The 20,947-nt window shown below is 36.4% G+C and overlaps 1 protein-coding gene across 1 annotated transcript; it reads right to left on the bottom strand.

Moving 5' to 3' along the window:
- Nucleotides 1-1,025: 1,025 nt before the first annotated feature.
- LOC127839419 (tRNA methyltransferase 10 homolog B-like) lies at nt 1,026-20,231 on the bottom strand. The gene is made up of 5 exons (XM_052367781.1): nt 20,115-20,231; nt 15,795-15,939; nt 9,483-9,588; nt 8,451-9,127; nt 1,026-3,250 (listed from the first exon to the last, which is right to left on the bottom strand). The coding sequence occupies exons 2-5, from the start codon at nt 15,917-15,919 to the stop codon at nt 3,007-3,009; spliced, it is 1,152 nt and encodes a 383-aa protein (XP_052223741.1). The 5' UTR covers nt 15,920-15,939; nt 20,115-20,231; the 3' UTR covers nt 1,026-3,006.
- Between the last annotated feature and the right edge of the window lie 716 nt (nt 20,232-20,947).

The raw sequence follows: 20,947 nt of genomic DNA, 5'->3' as shown, positions 1-20,947 counted from the left end.
CTATGGGTAGAGTTGCTGACCTTAACAATCGTATGATAATGAGTTCACTCTATGGGTAGAGTTGCTGACCTTAACAATTGTATGATAATGAGTTCACTCTATGGGTAGAGTTGCTGACCTTAACAATCGACAATTAATCCTGACGTCATGCGAAACTTGTCAGGATGCAGTACTCTTGTGATCATATTCTACATGCCACACACACTTATCTCCCCTATAATGTATAATGCCGTGTAGGGTCATATAGATTTTTCCTTGTCGGCCTTCCGATCTTCATCCGACGGCCGCATCTGAGAGTCAGATGTTTGTATCTTACATAACTGTGAGATTTGCTTCAACAGTGACAAAAGTGTACAAATATTGTCTATTAACTCTTTCAGAGCTGAACCGAATTGTGAAGGCCTTTGCAAACAGTTTGGATCCAGATGAGACGCCACAGAACGTGGCGTCTTATCAGGATCCAAACTGTTTGCTATTCTGATAGCATTCTTTGTAAAAATCGAAGAAAATTCTAATTTAAGAAATTCAGCAGACAACATTTTAGCAGACGACAAATTTCCCAGCATGCAAAGGGTTAAACAGCTTGTGCACCTCCATATTTGTGTTCGGAAGCAGCATAGCTCAAACTATTAAATGAACAGTCAAGCTAAATCTAAACACTCAATAATAAACTGAAACAAGAAATTGCAATTGCATTTTCATTCTTAAAGGTTGTTTATGGAAACATTTTAAGCAAAGATATTGATTAACAAATACTGCGTGTGCTATAATTTAGTACTGACAATAAGCTATTTTTGGTTGACAAAACCCCTGATTTACATATGGTACCCTCTGGCCAATTACAGGGTTTTTGCAAGATTGCAAGATTGCTTCCATAATGAGTTCCATTAATTGACAGGTGTGTAAAACGCATTAAACTGACAGAAAGTGCATTACGTTTCTTTCAAACATTGATATTTAACAAACATTGCTGATAGTGTATTTTGATTTTTGTCAAAAGGAGAAGTATTAAAAAATAATTAAGGTACTTTTATTGATTTATTTTTCATTAACATATTCTCATTTAAACATATTCTCATATAACTTCTCATTAGTATTTTTAAATATAACTACTGTATACAAATCTTGGGACAACCTACATATGTATTCTGGCAGCTGAAACATATAGTTATGTTACTTTATCATTTCAGCTAAGTCTTTAATTTAAACAATTTCAACACATTTCAGCAGTTTTTAAATTTCTTGTATATTGTTCAATTTTCTCTCATCTCGTTTTTTTACTCCTAAAACGTGTATCTTTTCTATGAGTCATGAAGTCTTATTAAACAATTATTTGCATATACTTATTACACTTACACCTCTACAACATTGCAGAGACATCATGTTTTCACCGCTTTTAAGTTATTAATCTCTTCAATCCACTCGCGCTTGCTTTGGTTTTCTGTCATTATCTTGCAACTGTTAGAACTTCTGAGAATCCTTGCCACTTCTCCTATTTGGAAACTGTTCACTTAACTTCCATCAAACTCATCGCTCCCAAATGATTAACCTTAACAAAGGATGGCGTCTAAATCGTCTTATTTATAACCCTCTCTCTTCAAAGTTTTGAATCTTCTTTCCACTAACGGATAATCTACTATACTTTATTCTGTCACATAATCTCTGGTATATTGCGTGCCATTGTTTACCCCCAGACTTTTTAAAATCTAGTTCCCTATTTCCATCAGTCAAATTTACACTTCCAGATTTTAACCAGAATCAAAGCTGACATCTTTTATGACTTGCAAGAATAACGTGCTGGGTTCCAGCACTGAAAGAGTTAAAACATTTACATTAACTATCCTGATAAAGGGTTTTTAGACAATCTATCTGGACCAAGTCCTTTGTGAGCAGACTTGCCTGGCTGATTTGCAGAATCTAATATGGATCTTTTACACTCAATATTGCTGTTTGTCCCTGTATTTGCATGATAATGATCTGAAATATTAACTATATGATTCTCTTTTCTTAATTTGTTTTGTAAAAAGAAGGGATGCAGTTGACACTTGTTCGTTATTTCATTTCATCGTTCCTCAACATGTTGGTACTCTGTTGCTATGGTCTCCTTCCTACCATTGAGTAAGTTAATGGTAATTGAATTGAATGCGTTTTAATTCCCTTTTATTATTGTTTAATTTGAGGTGCAATGCTATGAGGTTAAATTGTATTTACAGTTATATGTATAATGCATATTGCTGGGCCAAGTGTGAGGTTGAGCGCACTAAGGTTTAAACCCTCGGTGCTTTGCATTCAGCGTTCCAAAGTGGTGACTCGAGCTTTACTCTACTATTTGTGTATGTTGTTTCCTATTGTGACGCACTCTTTTGGTAATTGGTCACTTGCCATAAATAAAGGACCACGATATTGAGTATAATAAGAATGCGATACTGCTGGATCTGGAGTTTCAATTCTTTATATTATTAATTTACACTCACAAAACCGTTTCTCGTACTTCATTTGCCAACATTCTTACCTAGACTCTCTTAAAAATAAAATTCCTTCATTTCGCTGATCTTACAAATGCCATACAATTGCCCTGAATGATCACTGTCATTTGACTTATAAGACTTACTAGCATAATATTTTGAATTTACACTTACTACACCATCTCTGGTGCTTTCTCTGCAATCCTTAACTAGAAACACATACTCAAGTTTTATCTTTGTACTAGACTCGTGTCGAGTCATTTGAACTGATTCATCACTGTTATAGGACTTGTTCCCATCTACACTCATTCGACTTCACATTGATTTTTTTCAAAGCCAACTTTGTTTGCTAGAAACTCATTCATTTCCAGCCAATCTACCTAAACCAATCCCGTTGTCAGACTTATCATAATTACTTGTTAAATAATTATTTTAATGTCCCCAAGCGTATTAATCTACCAAAAAGACCAACACCATCTGACCCATCAAAAATACCTCTAGAATATTTAACATCCACACTGGGAGCCAACGACTTGCCACGTTATATTTTACTTTCAACTTTCAAGCCCAACAGTTCCCGCTCGTACTGGCGTAAAGCTTTCATCTGCTTCGATGAGTCAATTGACTCCATCTTCACTCTAAGCCCCTCTTTATTCTTTGGCAGGAAATGTCGTGGTGGAAGATGCTTAGTGAGGGCCTGTTCCCAGTCGTGGTTGAGGCAATATTCCTGCATGATGCCAAAGATATGTGGAAGTGGGAGACGTAGACCTTGGCCCTTCACCAGCCTGTAATAATAGCAGATAGTGAAAGAGTTATAGCCTGAAATTATTAGATATATGTCTGGCTTTACATTTTATCATTTTGAAACATAGAAGTATACGAAGACACTTTAATTTTACCAGCCTCCAACACAGTTTATGATGTCCCTTTAAATGTTACAACTGTCCAGTATGAAGCACAAACCATTAAACAAGGTCCCTTTACGCTTTAAAAGCTTGCAGTAAATACCAGTATAAGAAGTACAAACCAGCATGCAATACAAAGCTGCATTAGAGGTCCTTTTACACTAAACCAGCCTGTAGTAGATAGCAGAATATTACATTTCATTACTCTTCACCAGTTTGAAATGCAAAGCAAAATATAATGTCCCATAACACATAGACTATTAGTGTTACTGTGTAACAAGAGGCCCAGAATTGCTCTACTGCTATAAACACTGTGCAAGTTTGGAAAGAATAAGATGAAAACTGTGTACTTTATCGAGCAAACAAGGAGAATTTTCTCAAATTAAGGTGAGATTATTGTGTACTTATTTCTCCGGTACTGCTCATAAAAATTCAATATGGTTCAAGTCCTTATTGATATAAAGATACTGTGCAAATTTAGAAATAATTGGATGAAAACTGTGGAATTAATTGGGTAAACAAGCGGGATTTCAAAATTTTCTCATATTCAAGGGGAAGTCATTCTGGACTTATTGCTTTGATATTGCTCTTTTTAAAAAAGGGTTTAAGTCCTCATTGATACAAAGACACTGTGCAAGTTTGCCAAGAATTAAATGAAAATTATGGACTTTATCACATAAAAAAACTGAATTTTCATTTTGTTCTAAAATTCAAGGGGAGATAATTCTGGACTTATAACTCCGATATTGCTCATTTTCAATAGGGTTTGACTCATATTAAGATAAAGACACTGTGCAAGTTGGGAAATAATTGGATGAAAACTGTGGACTTTATTGTGTAAACAAGCCTTATTTCACAATTTTCTCAAATTCAAGGGGAGATAATTCTGGACTTTTTACTCTGATGTAACCCATTTTCGATAGGGTTTTAGTCCTCATTAATATAAAGACACTGAACAAGTTTGAAAAGAATCGGATGAAAACTGTGGACTTTATTGCGTAAACAAAAAAGTCTCACGCACGCACACACGGACGGACAAGCTAAAAAGTAAAAATCCCACTTCACTTAAAATGTCTGAAATATATATATTAAGTGGTAGAAGAATATTTTAGGGATGAAACCGAATATCTAAAATTAATATTCAACTATTTTATTGTTATGCAAAGAAAATGCAAACACATGTTGAAATGCAAAGGCACATTTTTGACTCGGTGTTGAATACTTTCGTGAATCAGTCACTGCTTGGATAACAGCTGCCATCATGAGATGATCACTGGCACACGTACTGGGGGGGGATTAGAATGTTGGTTTCATCTGACAGTTTTCATGGGCGTTAAAACATCTTTAGTCTATTGGCTTATATAATTTAAGCGTTATTAGCAGTCCGTTGTCTCGCAATTAAGACAAATCGAGTTGCGGTACTTTCAAATGGCAAATCATTTTAATTGTCATATCCAAATTTTTCATCCATGATTGTCTAATATGAATTTATTTTATTCAACATTACACACTTAAATTTGAAATACGAATACATTTATTAAAGTGGTTAGATATGAAAATAATTAGTAAAAACATCATTTTGAATGAAAATTAATCAAATTATAAAGGAAAAAATAAACTTCTCTGAAAATATTATTTCACTATCAAATATATATATAAAACAAGGTACTCAACTCAAAATGACCCCAAAACAGGGTGCATGGCTTTGAACAGCTATAACTTTATTAATTGCACCGTGATTTCCATGAACTCGGTCTTATTCAACGCAGAAATGAATTTCCTTTCTGGAAATGTACCGGTACACATATTTCATAGGTTTTATTGAGTTATGTTACAGAGGTCCGTGAATTTTGCAGGGAAAATGCCCATTACTCAATAATGATTTTAGTCTTGAAGTACTGACACCGATTTGTTTAATGGTCGGTCCAAAATTTCGACAACAGAGTGATCACAAGGTTTCAATAAAGCCTTTTAACAGAAATTCGTCCTATATTCTAGGCGCTAGGGTTTCAATCTTAACTATTTTAAAACTCTACCCACATACAAAAATGTTTTAAAAAGTTTATAATGATAGGGTATACAGTAAGTTCATAAGGTTTCACTTCAGCCGTATAACGCATAGTGCCCTGCCAAATGGCGGCCATGTTTTGCAATGAAACAGTCTGTTCATTATCCGCCCAGATATCCTAAAAACAAACAAGAGATGTGTTTGTCAGAAACAAAATGCCTCCTATTGTGCTGCTTTGAAATAAAATGTCAATATATCATTTCATTCATTTGACAGGTTTACAAATTATCTCCCTTTTAAAGCTTATTTCTTCCCTTGGCTTGTATTTTTTTTACTTTTGACCTTGAAGGGTGACCTAGACCTTTCACCACTCAATATGTGCAGCTCTATGGGATACACATGCATGCCAAATATCAAGTTGCTATCTTCAATATTCAAAAAGTTATGACCAAACTTGAGCGAAGGTTAAAGTTTTGGTTAAAGTTTTGGGACACACACAATGAATGAATGAATGACAGACAGACAGGCCAAAAACAATATACCCCCAATCTTTCGATCCGGTGGTATTAACAAATCAGAGAATGTTTGATAATGATTGGGAAAAAACAAGTCCTGAATAGTTCACAAAAAAGATACATGTATTACACCAGAGCACCGCATTACGGGTGCCACGCTCGGCTGCGGGTGCATTTTTTAAGAAATGAAAGCTTGTCAGAATTTTTTTCTTTAGAGGTCACAGTGACCTTGACCTTTGACCTAGTGACCCAAATATGGGTGTGGCGTGTAGAACTCATCAAGGTGCATTTACATACATGTATGAAGTTTCAAAGTTGTAGGTGGAAACACTTCGATGTAAGAGGAAAATGTCAAGGTTTTAGCACGGCGGACGCCGGACAGCGGACGACGAGCTGGCTATGACGATACCTCAGGTTTTCTCCAAAAACAGCTGAGCTAAACATATGCTAAACAAGTTTCATGGTGATTGGGAAAACACTCTGTCTTCTTCAGTGTTAATAATTTTTAAATATAGCTCAATATGGAAAGTCTTCCGGCCCCCACTTGTCATGATTTTAAATTTTACTCAGCATAGATATCATGTTAGCAAATGTTCTAACCAAGTTAAATGATAATTGGGCATAAATATTTTTTGAGAATTGTATAGCAGCCTATTTTTTCACCCAATGTTACCTTGTTTTGAAAGTGGCTGAGAACTATTTAGGAAAATGCGTTGACTCAGTGAAATGAACTTGGGCAACAAAATATGTAGCCTGCATGATGAATGATTAAGTTATAGCCGTAAGTATCGTTGAAATATGCCCCATTCGAAATTTTGAAATATAGTTATTTTGCTCCAGCATGATGCATGATAAATTTGATGTCTGCAAAAACTGTATTAATCTCAATTTTCATATTTGACCTCAGAGTGTGATCTTGACTTTCACATCAGGAAGGTCCCATCTCCACATGTAGAACATTTGTGTTAAAGTATTGAGGAATGATGAAATTACAAGGTGTACAAAATGTTTCCTGGCAAATTTAAACCATTTTCCTTTAAATGACCTTGACCTTTAAGGTTGGGATGCACTTGGTTAATGTACAACGCTGCCTACCCACGGTGAGCATTTGTGATACATCATTTTTAAATTGCACCATATATGATGAAGCAACAAGCTCTTTAAGGACTAAATAACAGAACGTGCATGTAAGTTTCAATTACGTGATCTGTCATGTTTGACATAAGTTCATTGATGAACTTACAGTTAAGACATACTGTTTTATGTGCTTGACCTTAGAGGAAAGGGAACCGGGTATCATTACATGCCCTCTCTTCATTGTGGTTCTTTGTGCTTAGTTATCAAAACATTGCATAAAGATTTCAGTCCAGACAAACTGTTATAGGCTGAATTTTAACTTTGGGCTCTACCTGTTACCTTGACCTTTCAGGCAGTAAGACTGGTTAACTTGGCTAAGGAATAAAGCTTGTAAGACTCTACACGTCATCTAATAATGGTGGACATTGGTAAAGGTTATTTAAAAACTGAATACTTAATGACAAAGTAACATCCACATAAGCTAAGCAGTGGCAATGAATGCAGACAGGCACATAACCCTGACCTATGTGACTGTAATACTAACATGTTTTAGGCATTCGGTAAGGTGGCATATAGCAGGCGCACTGTGCGTCCGTCCATCTGTCAGTCTGTCCGTCATTTCTGTTTTTGGAGTTGTTTTTTAAATGAATACAGATTCTTCATTGTTGGTGTGCGAGCAAACTTGCATTTCTTTCTATGTCCCCCTTCAAAAACGGTAGCATATTGCTCTCGTACCGTCGGTCTGTGTATTTGTCCGACTGTCAAACTTTTGTGTCAAAGCCGTAACTATAACATTATATATTACATTGAAGGATTTTATATTGAAATTATTGCCACACATGCCGACCGTCATAAGATGACGTGTACCTTGTAACAACCTCTCACATCATCAAAGGCAAGTCACATTTAAAGGTCAAAGGTCAAAGTTGGTCATAAAACAGCTTGTTTGTGAAATAAGCAGAGCTTTGAAACAAAAGGAGAAATATGGGGCTTATAGAAATTTATATTCTTCACGTCGAAATTTTTCAAACAAGTAAATTTGTTGAATTGATATCCCCCGCAAATATGCTTCTGAACACAAGTGGTATATTTGACACTCAAAAAAGCATTTTTTCGAGAAACAAAGGGCCATAACTCTGTTATTAACAGATGGTGTACAATGACATTTTGACGTGCATCATCCTCTTATCCATATATATACTCATACCAAGTTTCAATGAAATCCGTAAAAGCACTTCCAAGATATGGCTCCGGACGGACGGAAAGACGGACAAACAGACAATGCCAAAACAATATCCCTCTGCCTGTGGCGGGGGATAACAAGTAGCATCCTTATAAAAGTGGATGAAATGATATTTCATATTAAACAATTTAATTTTTCTTGTCCTTGCCATAGAAAGAGATCTGATGCATCAAAGTGGCTTTTAATTAAACAATAGTTAATTGATCTAGTTTCAACAATTTAGGAAGAAGAACTTACAATTTGTAATCGTGGATTGGAATGGAACCCATTCTTATTCCCAGCTCCTTTGCTCGCATGTAAGTTCTGGGCATCGAATCGTGCAGGTCTACAATACCACCAATCACAAATATATCATTGCAATTAACACCTCTTAACTTAGGCCCATCCGGTGTCAAATACACCAAATCCTTCTTTGGAAAGAGTTCCCAAAATGGCTTTTCATGGAGGTCAACCATTGTTCTTTGGCAATCGTTCGAATCCAAATTATCCGCAAACACCGTGTTATCCCTGACGCTTGTGACATGTATATGAAATGGCTGAGGATGGGTTTTGTTCTCACCGATCACTAGAAAAAACTGGTTGTATGCCTGTGCCATTTCACGAAACTTCATCTCTGGATAACCCATATCCAAGATGATTGGATCACCGTACCTTATGCCCCGAAGACGGGCCCACATTTCCATTTCGCTGTCACGTTTTCTGTACGGCAAACTAAACTGGTGATTGCTACGTGTACCTTCAAGTTCCTCCACTTTCTCCTCCCTTTCTTTTTGTTTTTTCTCTCTTTTTGCTTCTTCATTATCTCTGCTGCACTCACGGCGGAACATGTATCCACAATGTTTCTCGAGGGCTGATCGAGAATTCACATCTTTTAGAATTATCTTCCAGTCATACTCATTGATAACCTTTGGTACCTTAAGGACCAAAAACAAAAAGGTTGTATTGTTTTTTTTAATTGTACAATTATTATGCATGTCTTTAGCTCAAAGATAATCACAATGAGAATCCATAAACATTGAGTAAAGAAAAAAATAATTACTTTAATTTGTTAAAATATGATACAATTGCATGAAACTGTATAGATGAGTAATTGTTCAAGAGTCATTTATATTACTGACTTGCCCAAACAAGTCAAAGTTCTTATATAAGCACTTATGACCAAGAAAATGTTACAATCCTGCCTATAAAATTTAAAATTCAAGGAAGGCAGTTTCAAAATTAACTAGTGTTTGGCTTAAATGGCTTGTGCCAATTTTTATCACAGATTACCAAAGTGCCACGATGCCTCATCTCTTCGATCCATGATTCCATTCGAGCCTTCTTTTCAACCATGGCAGCGTCTATGTTGTCCAAGAACTCTCTCCCCTTCTCATGTCTGAAATATGTACAGGGAGTCTAATATGCTGGGAGCACAATAAGCACAGGCCCACAAGCCAATACACCGTGAACTTTCTGAGAAAACTCATATATGTCCTCTGTGCCAGTCATATCTATTTAAAACGGAAGGTAAACCATGGCCAAATACTCATTTCTTACTCTGAATATGGAACTTGCTGATATTTGAAAATTATAATTAGGATCAAAATTGAACAAAATAAAATTTCTATATATCATTTGGCAGGTTTAAAAATTATTTCCCCTTTAAAGCTTATTACTTCCCCTGATTTTGTTTTTTGACCTTTGACCTTGAAGAATGAAATTGACCTTTGACCACTCAAAATGTGCAGCTTCATGAGATACACATGCATGCCAAATATCACTTTGCTATCTTCAATATTGCAAAAGTTATGACAAAACTTTAACGAAGATTAAAGTTATGAAACAGACAGTCACACAGACATACAGACATACATACAGACAGACAGACAGACAGACAGACAGACAGACAGACAGACAGACAGACAGACAGACAGACAGACAGACAGACAGACAGACAGACAGACAGACAGACAGACAGACAGGCAGGCAGACAGACAGACAGACAGACAGACAGACAATATACCCCTTTTTTTAAAGGGGGCATAAAAACAAAGCAATAAAACATGAAATAGGAGTGTTTATCTTTTTAATTTTGCATTGATACAATGTTTTTGAGTCTTTGTAGTATTCTTTGAAATTGTTTTGAAGAAAATGCTAATTTTAGAAATTCAGCAGACGACATTTTAGCAGACGACAAATTTCCCAGATGAACTTTATGCAATGTTTTCAGAACCATGTAAATACTTGTTCTAAATATTATTAAATATAATTTACTGAAGATGTTTCATTCTGAATGACCCAAAATTGGGAATTTTATAGTGTTTATTTTTCTAGAGTGTTGACAATTTATTAAAACGTTTTTAGTATAGCAATATAAGGACAACTGCAAAGCTCCCTTTCGGCCTAGATTTTCGATGGATTGGAGCCATGTTTATGCTCTGCCAAAATATCATTACAACGCATGTTGTGATCAAGGTTCTTGAAGATTATAGACTAACAATGTGACTATTATAGTGTTAACATTGTTTTACAACAACCATATGAGTCGTGTTCTGAGAAAACTAGACATAATGCATGTGCGTAAAGTGTCGTCCCAGATTAGCCTGTGCAGTCCGCACAGGCTAATCAGGGACAACACTTTCCGCTTTTATGTTATTTTAATTTCAAGGAAGTCAGTCCTTAATGCAAATCAAGTTTAGGCGGAAAGCGTAGTCCCTGATTAGCCTGTGTGGACTGCACAGGCTAATCTAGGACAACACTTAACACACATGCACTAAGCCCAGCTTTCACAGAACACGACTCATATCAGGAAAACTGCCCAGCTCTCTATAGAACTTGCTTTTCAATGGATCAGACCCATTTTTACGTTGTGCCAAAATAGCATTACAAAAATGTTATGAAAATTTCTTTTCCAAAAATCTAACTTCCCAAGTGATACAGATTTAATATAGCCTGCCATTTAATGAAAAATGACCTGACTCCTGGCAGCTGTATTTTTAAACAGACCAGAACAATTAATTATTTCTCACTCTGCCGAAATATCATCAAAAAAAGGTCTGACCAATTTCATGAAGATTGGAAAAAAAGACATGTTAACAAACAAATATTAACACAATTGGTTTATTTAGTTTGATCTCTCGATATAGTTTTTGGCCTGAGTGAGATGTAAACAGTTGTTAAACTGCTGGACTACTGACATCCTCAGTCGAGAGCCACCGGTCACTGAATGTTTCGACCCATTAATCTCAATACATTCTCCTGGTGGTGGGTCCGCAGGGGTTGATCATTCCCCTACGTGTCAGTAGACGGCTGCCAGCTCCTCTCTTCTCTCCTTAGCCAAAGTCATCTTGATGCTCTCTCCGCTGCATCCCCAAGTCTGTTGACAGCTCGCTTTCTGTCTCTTCCTGTCAGGCCAAGTGCAGTGAAAAGTCTCCAGAGAGACTTTGCCGGAAAGCCTCGGACGTAGAGCTCAACTGGGAAGAGCCACGTGTGCCACCCCTTCTCCTTGCATTCCCTCTGCAGATCAGCATATTCTGGGTTTTCCTCTCCATGCCTCATCACAGCTTTGTGTTGTCTGGACAACACTTGGGAAAACCAGCCTTCTTTTCAGGTCAACAACCATCTCCCATGACTGCGCACGATCTAGGATCGATGCTGCTTGCACCTGCTGCTTCTTGATGGTTTCCCCTTCCTTTACAAACTGCATCTTCCCGGTCTCCTTGACAGTCCTCTTCTTTCGCCTCTCCCTTTCCACTATGTCTGCCTAATGATGTTACACGCCAAATATTAAAGCACTGACATTCACAAATGAACTTTCAGAGAAAAATGTTTTTAAAGATTAGTTTTACAAAAATCTAATTTTGGCTCCCCTTACATACATGTACAAGGGACCGACTAATAATTTCAATAATATTGAAAGAGGGTCATCAAATGATAAGTCTTGTGAGGTTTAATTAAAATCCATCCAGCAGTTCAGACACACACACAAACTGATTAACCAATACTCAACACAGTACACTAAATGCTTCTGATTGCAATTAGGGCCCAGTTGAGAACAAATTGTGAACAATTGTTCTGCGGTCAGAGACATATGCCCCCCCCCAAAAAAAAAAACAAACAACAACAACAAACAAACAGAGCTTTGACCTATGACCCCAATTTCGAGAGGGTAATCTACTGTCCAAGGCCAATTCGCATGGGAAGTACCAAGCCAATCGGTTGATTCGTTGTTGAGTTATTGTTCAGAATCGCTTTTCCCTCTTATTGTGCCAGTGACCGTGACCTTTGACCTAGTGACCCCTATTCAATATTAGTCATCTGCTGTCAAAGGCCAATTCACTTGAGAAGAATCAAGCCAATTGGTGAATCAGTTGACGAGTTATTGATCGGAAACAATTTCACACAAAGTGTGTTACAGTGACATTTACCTTTGACCTAGTGACCCCAATTTCAATAGAGGTCATCTACAGTCCATCGCCAATGCACATGGGAAGTATCAAGCAAATTGGTGAATCAGTTGACGAGTTATTGATCAGAAACAATTTCACACTAAGTGTGTTACAGTGACATTTTCCTTTGACCTAATGACCCCAATTTTAAAACAGGTCATCTACTGTCCAAGGACAATGCACATGGGAAGTATCAAGCCAAGCGGTCAATTAATTGACGAGTTATTGATCGGAAACAATCGTACTTTTAATGTGTAACAGTGACCTTGACCTTTGACCAAGTGACCCTGATTTCAATAGGGGTAATCTACTGTCCAGATCAATGCACATGTGAAGTATCGAGCCATTAGGTCAATTTGTTGACAAGTTATTGATCGGAAACAATTTCACACTTAGTGTGTTACAGACCCTGATCTTTGAACTAGTGACCCCAATTTCGATAGGAGTCATCTACTGTCCAAGGCCAATGCACATGTGAAGTATCAAGCCAATCGGTAAATTTGTTTACGAGTTATTGATCGGAAACAAAGTGGTCTACCGACAAACAGACCGACCGAAATCCAGCAAAACAACCACTTAGTATGAAAGTGACCTTGACCTTTGACCAAGTGACCTCAGTTTCGATAGCGGTCATCTACTGTTCAAGGCCAATGCACATGTGAAGTATCAAGCCAATCAGTCAATTCGTTGACGAGTTATTGACCAGAAACAAACTTGTCTACAGACAGACAGACTGACCCACATCCAGCAAAACAATATACCTCTTCTCCTTCGAAGAGAGGCATAATAAAGTGTTTTCCATAAAATATTTAATAAGATTAAACGTACTGATCTAGACAGGGACATTAACTAAATAATGCCATTCATTATTTTGGGGGGAGAAAGGGGAGTTTGACCCTTCAATTGGCAATTTTGGGTAGTCATTCAAGAACAATATTTACATTTTGAGATTTCAAATGGGACTGAAATTTGGCTAGAAGTTTGACCATAAGAATTATCCACTTAATCCAGCTTTAAGCTCAAACTAAATATCATTAGGAAACATATTCTGACTTAGTTTCAAGACATTTGGACATTAGACACTAGAGTGTTTACGAAAGTAAATAATGACGACCAGCGATACATGACAGACGACCGACAAAAGGTGATCGCAAAAGCTCCCCATGTGCTTTGTGGACTAATGAGCTAAAAATTATGACTAAACTGTAGATGATGGACAGCACGCACATACATAGTGGCAATAAAATACAAGTAACAGAAAATGTATTCTTGCGCACTGTAACTGTTTACATGTCTCTAAATTTCTTCTCTATGTGATGTAAGGAAAAAAGACCAAAATTACAGATATTAATAATGACACATAATTTGTGTCAACAATAATTAAAATAGTACATGAAAATAGCATACATAAAGAACAGCACTTGTAAAGTACTACTAGCTTCGGGAAGGCAATTATAGCACTATTGTACACAACTATATATGTGTTACACAATCAGATTCCCCTTAACCCTTTGAGCGCTGGAACCGGATTTTGAAGGCCTTTGCAAACAGTTTGGATCCAGATGAGACGCCACAGAACGTGGCGTCTCATCAGGATCCAAACTGTTTGCTATTCTGATAGTATTCTTTGAAAAAAAATCAAAGAAAATGATAATTTTAGAAATTTAGCAGACAACATTTTAGCAGACGACAAATTTCCCAGCATGCAAAGGGTTAACACATGTTTGGACATACAAAAAGGACATGACACCCAAACTGACTGTCATAATACCTTATATGGTTTAACCCTGTCCCACTCAGAAGCAAAGTGAAAATGGCTATGTGGCTATGTGCAAACAGCATAATACCTTATATGGTTTAACCCTGTCCCACTCAGAAGCAAAGTGAAAATGGCTATGTGGCTATGTGCAAACAGCATAATACCTTATATGGTTTAACCCTGTCCCACTCAGCAGCAAAGTGAAAATGGCTATGTGCAAACAGCATAAAACCAGAACAGCCTGCCAGTAACAAACGGTCTTTTCAGGTTTTATGCTTTTTGCTGCTCATCAGTATCTAAGGGTTGGAAATGAAGCCTTTAAATTTGAATCTAGTAAAAAAGGTCTTAAATGCTTCTAATGTGATAACAAGGTTTGCCTCTGATTTGATCTGTTTTTGTGGATGCACAATGCTTCTAATGTGATAACAAGGTTTGCCTCCGATTTGATCTGTTTTTGTGGATGCACAATGACGCATAGTCAAACTTGGACTTTATATTGTCAAGACGAACATTCTGTACAAGAAATAAATGTGGTATCTAGGGTTATCAAAGATTGGATCTGGTGACCTAGGTTTTGTAAATATGGGGTAGAAATTCAAACTTAGCCTTTTGTTTAGCCAAGATAAACATTCTGACACAGATTCATCAAGATTGATTCATATTATGGCGCCTTGAGTGTCAAAAAGGTTTTCTAAAATTTGACCTAGTGTTTTGACACAAATGACTCGATTAAAATTGGACTTTTGTTGAGTTATACATTCTGATCAAGTTTCATCAAGATTGAGTCATACATGTGGCTTCTAGAGAGGTACAATGTTTGTCTCAGATTTGACCTGTTGACTTTGTTTTTGGTTACACGTGATCCAGATTAGAATTCGGCCTAAAAATATATTGTCAAGATAAACATTCTGACCAAGATTGGTCCTGGTTGAACACAAAATGTGGCCTCAAAAGTTATAACAATCAAAACGTTGATGACTCAGATTGCACACCACACCAGTGATGCCAGACACTGAATGAGCACAGAAGGCCACCTTTGTGCTCAAGGAAACTCAAAAGGTAAATATCTATATTACCCACATATTTGCCCTTTGGCTAGGGTGACAATGACCTTTGATTGGGGATCACTTTTTTAACAAAACAATGTCTCATTACACAGTATTAATTTGTGGCCAAATTTTAAATTCCTTAAATGAACAATTTACAGTCCAGTTATTCATGATGTTTCTCTGTTATAGCTGGGTATTCATATGGATGTTTTTCTGTTAGCTGGGTATTCATATGGTGGTATTGACATAGAAGTTCCCCACTTTGTGGTCCCATTGAAAATAAACAAATGATGCAAAATCTTCATCTTCTCAAACAAATCAAAATTGAATATAATTGGATTCTTACTTTATTTCACCAAGAATTTTCTTTTGGCTCATATTTCGTTTCTGGAAGCAACATGGTATTATGCGCGCCAACGAAGTATATCCTTGCCTTTGCAAAACACTGTTCAACATCCCACCTATCAGCATTATGGCCTCTTCAGTCTACACTGAAAATCATCATTGTCAAACCTCTTAATGAACATTGCTTTTCTATGCTATAATCAGAGAAACATGGTATATCTGATTTAGCTGTATCACTGAAACTTCCAAATAAAAACAAATGGTGTTTAGTCTTGTGATCTTTTTAATTACATGTACTTATTAATTGGCTCAATTTCCACTCAAAAACCACTCCAACAAGGTCCTTGACCACAATTTTCTACCACAAAGGAGAAACAGTGTTTTCACCATTTTTACTGGATACTGAAGTGATGTTTTAATGAATATTATCTGATGTCTGAGAACTATGGCCAAGACATAATTTTTGTGGTATGGAAACATTTCAACAAATTTTATATCAAGATTGCAACCAAAAACATATACAATATGCACCATTACACAATTATCTAATGCAATCAGAGATTAAAAATGCCAAATGCAACACTATATATTGGAAGTCAAGGACATTCAAAGCATTTAGGCTATTAAAATGTCTCTACCTTTACTGCAGATGTAAGGTAGGCTTCACAACACTTACTTTGAAGGCAATGCATATTGTTTTACTTATATTAAATGTGTTTTTATTGAATATTTTACAAAAGCATCTGCATGAGAATGTTTCTGTGTAAAATATACTTTTAAAGGGACCTTTAACATTAACAACATAACTCTCCAAATTATTAAATACTAGACATTTTAGTAACTGTTGTCTTTTTTTTTTATTCAGTAACTTGTAACGTTTTAACTTTAATATTGATACTCGTTATTTTTCGTACTGTGATTGACATTGCATTTTCACCAGCATGCGTGTAGCGCACTTGATGTCAGTATAAGGACATCCCGTCTCGCTGAATACTGGGGGAAGTTGTCGAAAGATGTAGGATTCATTAAATACGTTTTTTAGCATTATTCTGTTGCATAGCAGCTGGTCCTCATTTTCTATGTCTTGAGTTTATTCCATGTCTCTTTTTCTGTACATTGTTTGAGTTTGTTTTTAAAGGGGCACTCACTACCATTTATGATTTATCCATTAAACTTTCCGTTAGGAGTTGAGAATAGGAGTAGAGGGAAGGTTCAGGATTATAGGTTTGATTTTTATGTTTTATATAGGTTTCTCTGATTTTGATATTAGAAAACTTTTCCTATTATTCGTCCAACAAACTGACATTCTATTGAAATTGTTTGTAACCTTGGTGTGATCATCCAAACGCGAGGAACAGGAGCGAGCAACATCATGCATCTCCTGATAAGATCCCGCTATATTAATTAATCCTTTTTTTGTCCATCCCAACACCTTACACTATGCCGCTTGCTATTTTTAGAGCTGATTGGCATTTTATATGATGAGCTCACTTAACAATTCTTTTCCATGAACTTAACACTGTGGGACATTCCTTGAACATGCGTCCTAACCAAGTCTCTGATTCCAAGGACGTGTGAGCACAGGCAGCAGAAGTATACGTGTCTCTCTTTCAATTAGTTATAACATATATATCAATGTAAATATCACTTGAGGGAAACATAAAATATGAAATCAAATATAATAATATGTGGTTTGGATAATAGTTAAATGAGAAAAACATAAGATGTAAAATCAAGTATAATAATATTTAGGGCTGTTACGAATACACTTGGTGACGAATACGATACGTATCACGAATACAGGGTGGCGAATACGAATATTTATTCGCAAATTTGAATTTCAACGAACAAAAGTAATACTGACAACTTGACATGACATTATATAGTATAAAACTATGAGTATTTGTCAAAATTTTGATTGAGTATCATTGCATACTGAAAATATGAAATATAACACTTTGAAATAACAAAATACTGACTAGAACTGCTTAAACTTTGAACACAGTTTAGAAAACATGACGAGTGGCAATAAAATCCTTGAGTAATTCAGTCAACAGTTGACATATTAGTGACAGTACCCATTCACATTTTTTTAATGAGCATATGCCAGATAGGTGATGTAGATGATATTCCAATGTCACCTATCTGACAAATTATGCTCATTTGATATATTGAATAAAAACAGTGTGACAATAGAAAAAGTATTGAACAAGAAATAGTTTTCATTACCTCATAAATACTGACCACAACTCAAATATTTAACTGGTGCCCACCTTTTTTGTTGATAATCTCACTGTGTAACATAGTGGGTGGGATAAACATGATGAAAAACGCCGGAATAAGGAGAACATCTAAATATAGGAGTTTATTGAATGAACCTTAAATTGTAAGGTAAGATGAGATGATTAAACTTTCAAACTCGAAACCACGTTGTTTGTATTAGTCAAATATTCGGTTCGAGAGGTGGCGAATAATGAATATGATTCGTCCACAGCCGTATTCGAGTAATTCTAATATTCAAATGTATTGTTACAGCACTAATAATATTTGAAGCAAGTATAAGTACATTTACACTACAATACGAAATATGGTTAGACCAGTGCCTTGATGTGTCTAGGCCCCTGTTTTATGCATGCCTGTGTCTCTAGCTCTAAAACCCTAGGCCCGGGTATCAGCTATATCCCTGCAGTCCAGGAGTTTATCTCATGGCGAAGGCGCCCCCTTGCTCACCATAGAGGCATAGGGTCCGAGAGATAGTGTTTGTACTTCCGCGGGATGCGGTGGGACGGTTTGGGCAAGAGGCACTGGTCCCGAGGAAAAGGGGTACTTGGGTATTTCCTCGGGCGCAGTGGCACGACTCCCTCCAATTGAGGTGGATCCCAAAAGGAGAAAAGTGAGGAGAGTGTAGTGCAGGCGGCCAGGATGACACCCCCCTGGGTTTCCACTCTGTGAGGTGTGCGAGCAGCCCGTGTTCCACTGCATGCTGGGAGTGCTTCGCATGGCCATGGTCCATTCCTATGCAGACCACCAGTGCATATGCAGGTTTTTTTTTCCTTCTTTGTGACCCGCCGAAAATCGGCCCTTTCCGCTCCGATTATTTGTTCCCCTCAGCTGGTAAATTTTCTCCTAGATTTCATTTTTTTTAAACCTTTAAATATATAAGTTAACCTGATCCAGTGTAGAAAATAGAAAAATATTGCATAATTAAATTTTCTGCTTCTTTGAATTTGTTTTAAAAACAGTAAATTATGCCTTATTGATTATTTAAGACTTTCTTTATTTTCCCCCAAAATCCGGCGTTTTGTGTGATTTTTCCCTCCAATATCCGGCGTTACGCGCGATTTTTTTCCCCTCAAGAAAGGCAAGGCCCTTTCCCCCAAATCAAATAAAAACTCCTGATATGGTAGTTTAAGTCGAACAGAACAGAACAATGCTTTATTTCTCACAGGTATACATAGATACATTTGTGTGTTGCATTGTATTTGCCCCAAGGCCCAATTATTACCATCTTACCATTGAGATATGTTTTATGGCCATATGCCATTAACCCAAGAAGGGCTAACAGGCATTAACACTATAGCTGTACTGTTTTACTTTGGAAACATGGAAAATAGTGTGAAAGGTGTTGTATACTGCAGCGTGCGTTGAAAATTGCCTTGCATGATTAAATTAAAGTTAATTTATATTTTTAATTTTTGTAAACAATAACAATCAACTGGCCTATAAGGTTACAATATACTAAATCATTTTTGTGTTCAATGCTATACCCTCTAAAGAATGGAACGTCATTTATTTGAAGACACAATTCTCTGTATGGGCACTTTCCATGACTTTATTTTTGAATATTTCTGTGTGCATGTGGTAGGGAAAACATTGTTGTATACTACAAATTCAGTGTTTTGCTTATAGGTTGGAGACTACATGAGATTTTGACAGATGGCGGGAAACCCTCATCAACTGGAGATCAGCCGGTAAAAAGGTGGCCTTAAAACAGTGACCGTTGATTCGCATCGAGTTCTTTCTTACATACTGGATGACCTATCTTTTTTATTGTGTAAATCCATTCGGCTTGGCATGCTCTTTAAGAAAAGGTATGGGTATGGGGGTGTCTACGCGCAAAAGTTTGACTTTATTTTTCGTTGAAGTTGTCGATTTTACATTGAAATTGTTAAGGAAATCTTTTGGTATATTGTGACCTATAAGGGCCATCCGAATTATTTTTAAACCGAATAATATTCATATACAGAATATCAAAATCATTCGACTACTGCAATTTATTGATATAATGGTAGAAAATCGGGTTAAAATAAAACATCTGTACCTTGTGATTTAGGTATCAAACGACTGCAGTCATCGCAATGTTTATTCACAGTTTGTTCTCAAACATTATTAAGTGTGCGACCGAGATCATGACTAAGGTACATCACTCCAATTAGACCTGCAGACAGTTGCCGAACGTTGTCGAGGTCACATTACACGAATTCTCATCCCAATGCATTTTAATGTAAAAAGCAACATTTTTAACGAAAGATAAATGCACAGGTTTGAACATAGAGATCCTATTAAACATAGCTATTATTAAAGATCATCTGATCTGAATTGAGCTAAGCAAATAAAAAGACATATATAGACTATGCAGGAAAAAGATCAACAACAAAAAAACGCCTTTTCATGATTTTCGTGAAATAACTATTTCACTTACAAAGTTTTACTAGAAGCCATTAAGACGATCCAGGAAATGTGTGAAATGACCCTGTTTGATTTTAATTAGTACAAAATTATAATGTTTAATAGTTATTGAGTATTGAAATGTTGTCATTGTTAACACACATTAGGGATCAAAATATATAATTTGCAAAGCACTATAATATATGGCAGTTACATTATCTACTTTTCACATCCCATGATAAAACAGGTTAAAGAAAAACGGGTATTCACTGACACAATGGCAGTCCAAAGGGCAACCGATATGGCTTTTTTTCTCAAAATGTGTAAAAAACAATGTTTTATAAAACCTTCGCTATGAATGACAACCCGTCATCGGCTTTTATATCACACTGGGCTATTATATCACACCGGGCTATTATATCACACTGGGCTATTATATCACACTAAGCTATTATATCACACTGTCCAGAGACGATGGTAATTTGA

Source organism: Dreissena polymorpha, chromosome 7, assembly GCF_020536995.1.
Source record: "Dreissena polymorpha isolate Duluth1 chromosome 7, UMN_Dpol_1.0, whole genome shotgun sequence".
Lineage (NCBI taxonomy): Eukaryota > Metazoa > Mollusca > Bivalvia > Myida > Dreissenidae > Dreissena > Dreissena polymorpha.
The sequence above is the reverse complement of the archived record's forward strand: the minus strand, read 5'-3'. Positions and strand labels throughout refer to the sequence as shown.

Coding starts and splice junctions, on each gene's coding strand:
- LOC127839419 (XM_052367781.1), bottom strand. CDS start 15,919: ATGCTGATAGGTGGGATGTTGAACAGTGTTTTGCAAAGGCAAGGATAT. Junction 9,589..15,794: donor AAAATTCTTGGTGAAATAAA/GTAAGAATCCAA, acceptor TACATATTTCAG/ACATGAGAAGGGGAGAGAGT. Junction 3,251..8,450: donor CCAATCCACGATTACAAATT/GTAAGTTCTTCT, acceptor CTATTATTACAG/GCTGGTGAAGGGCCAAGGTC.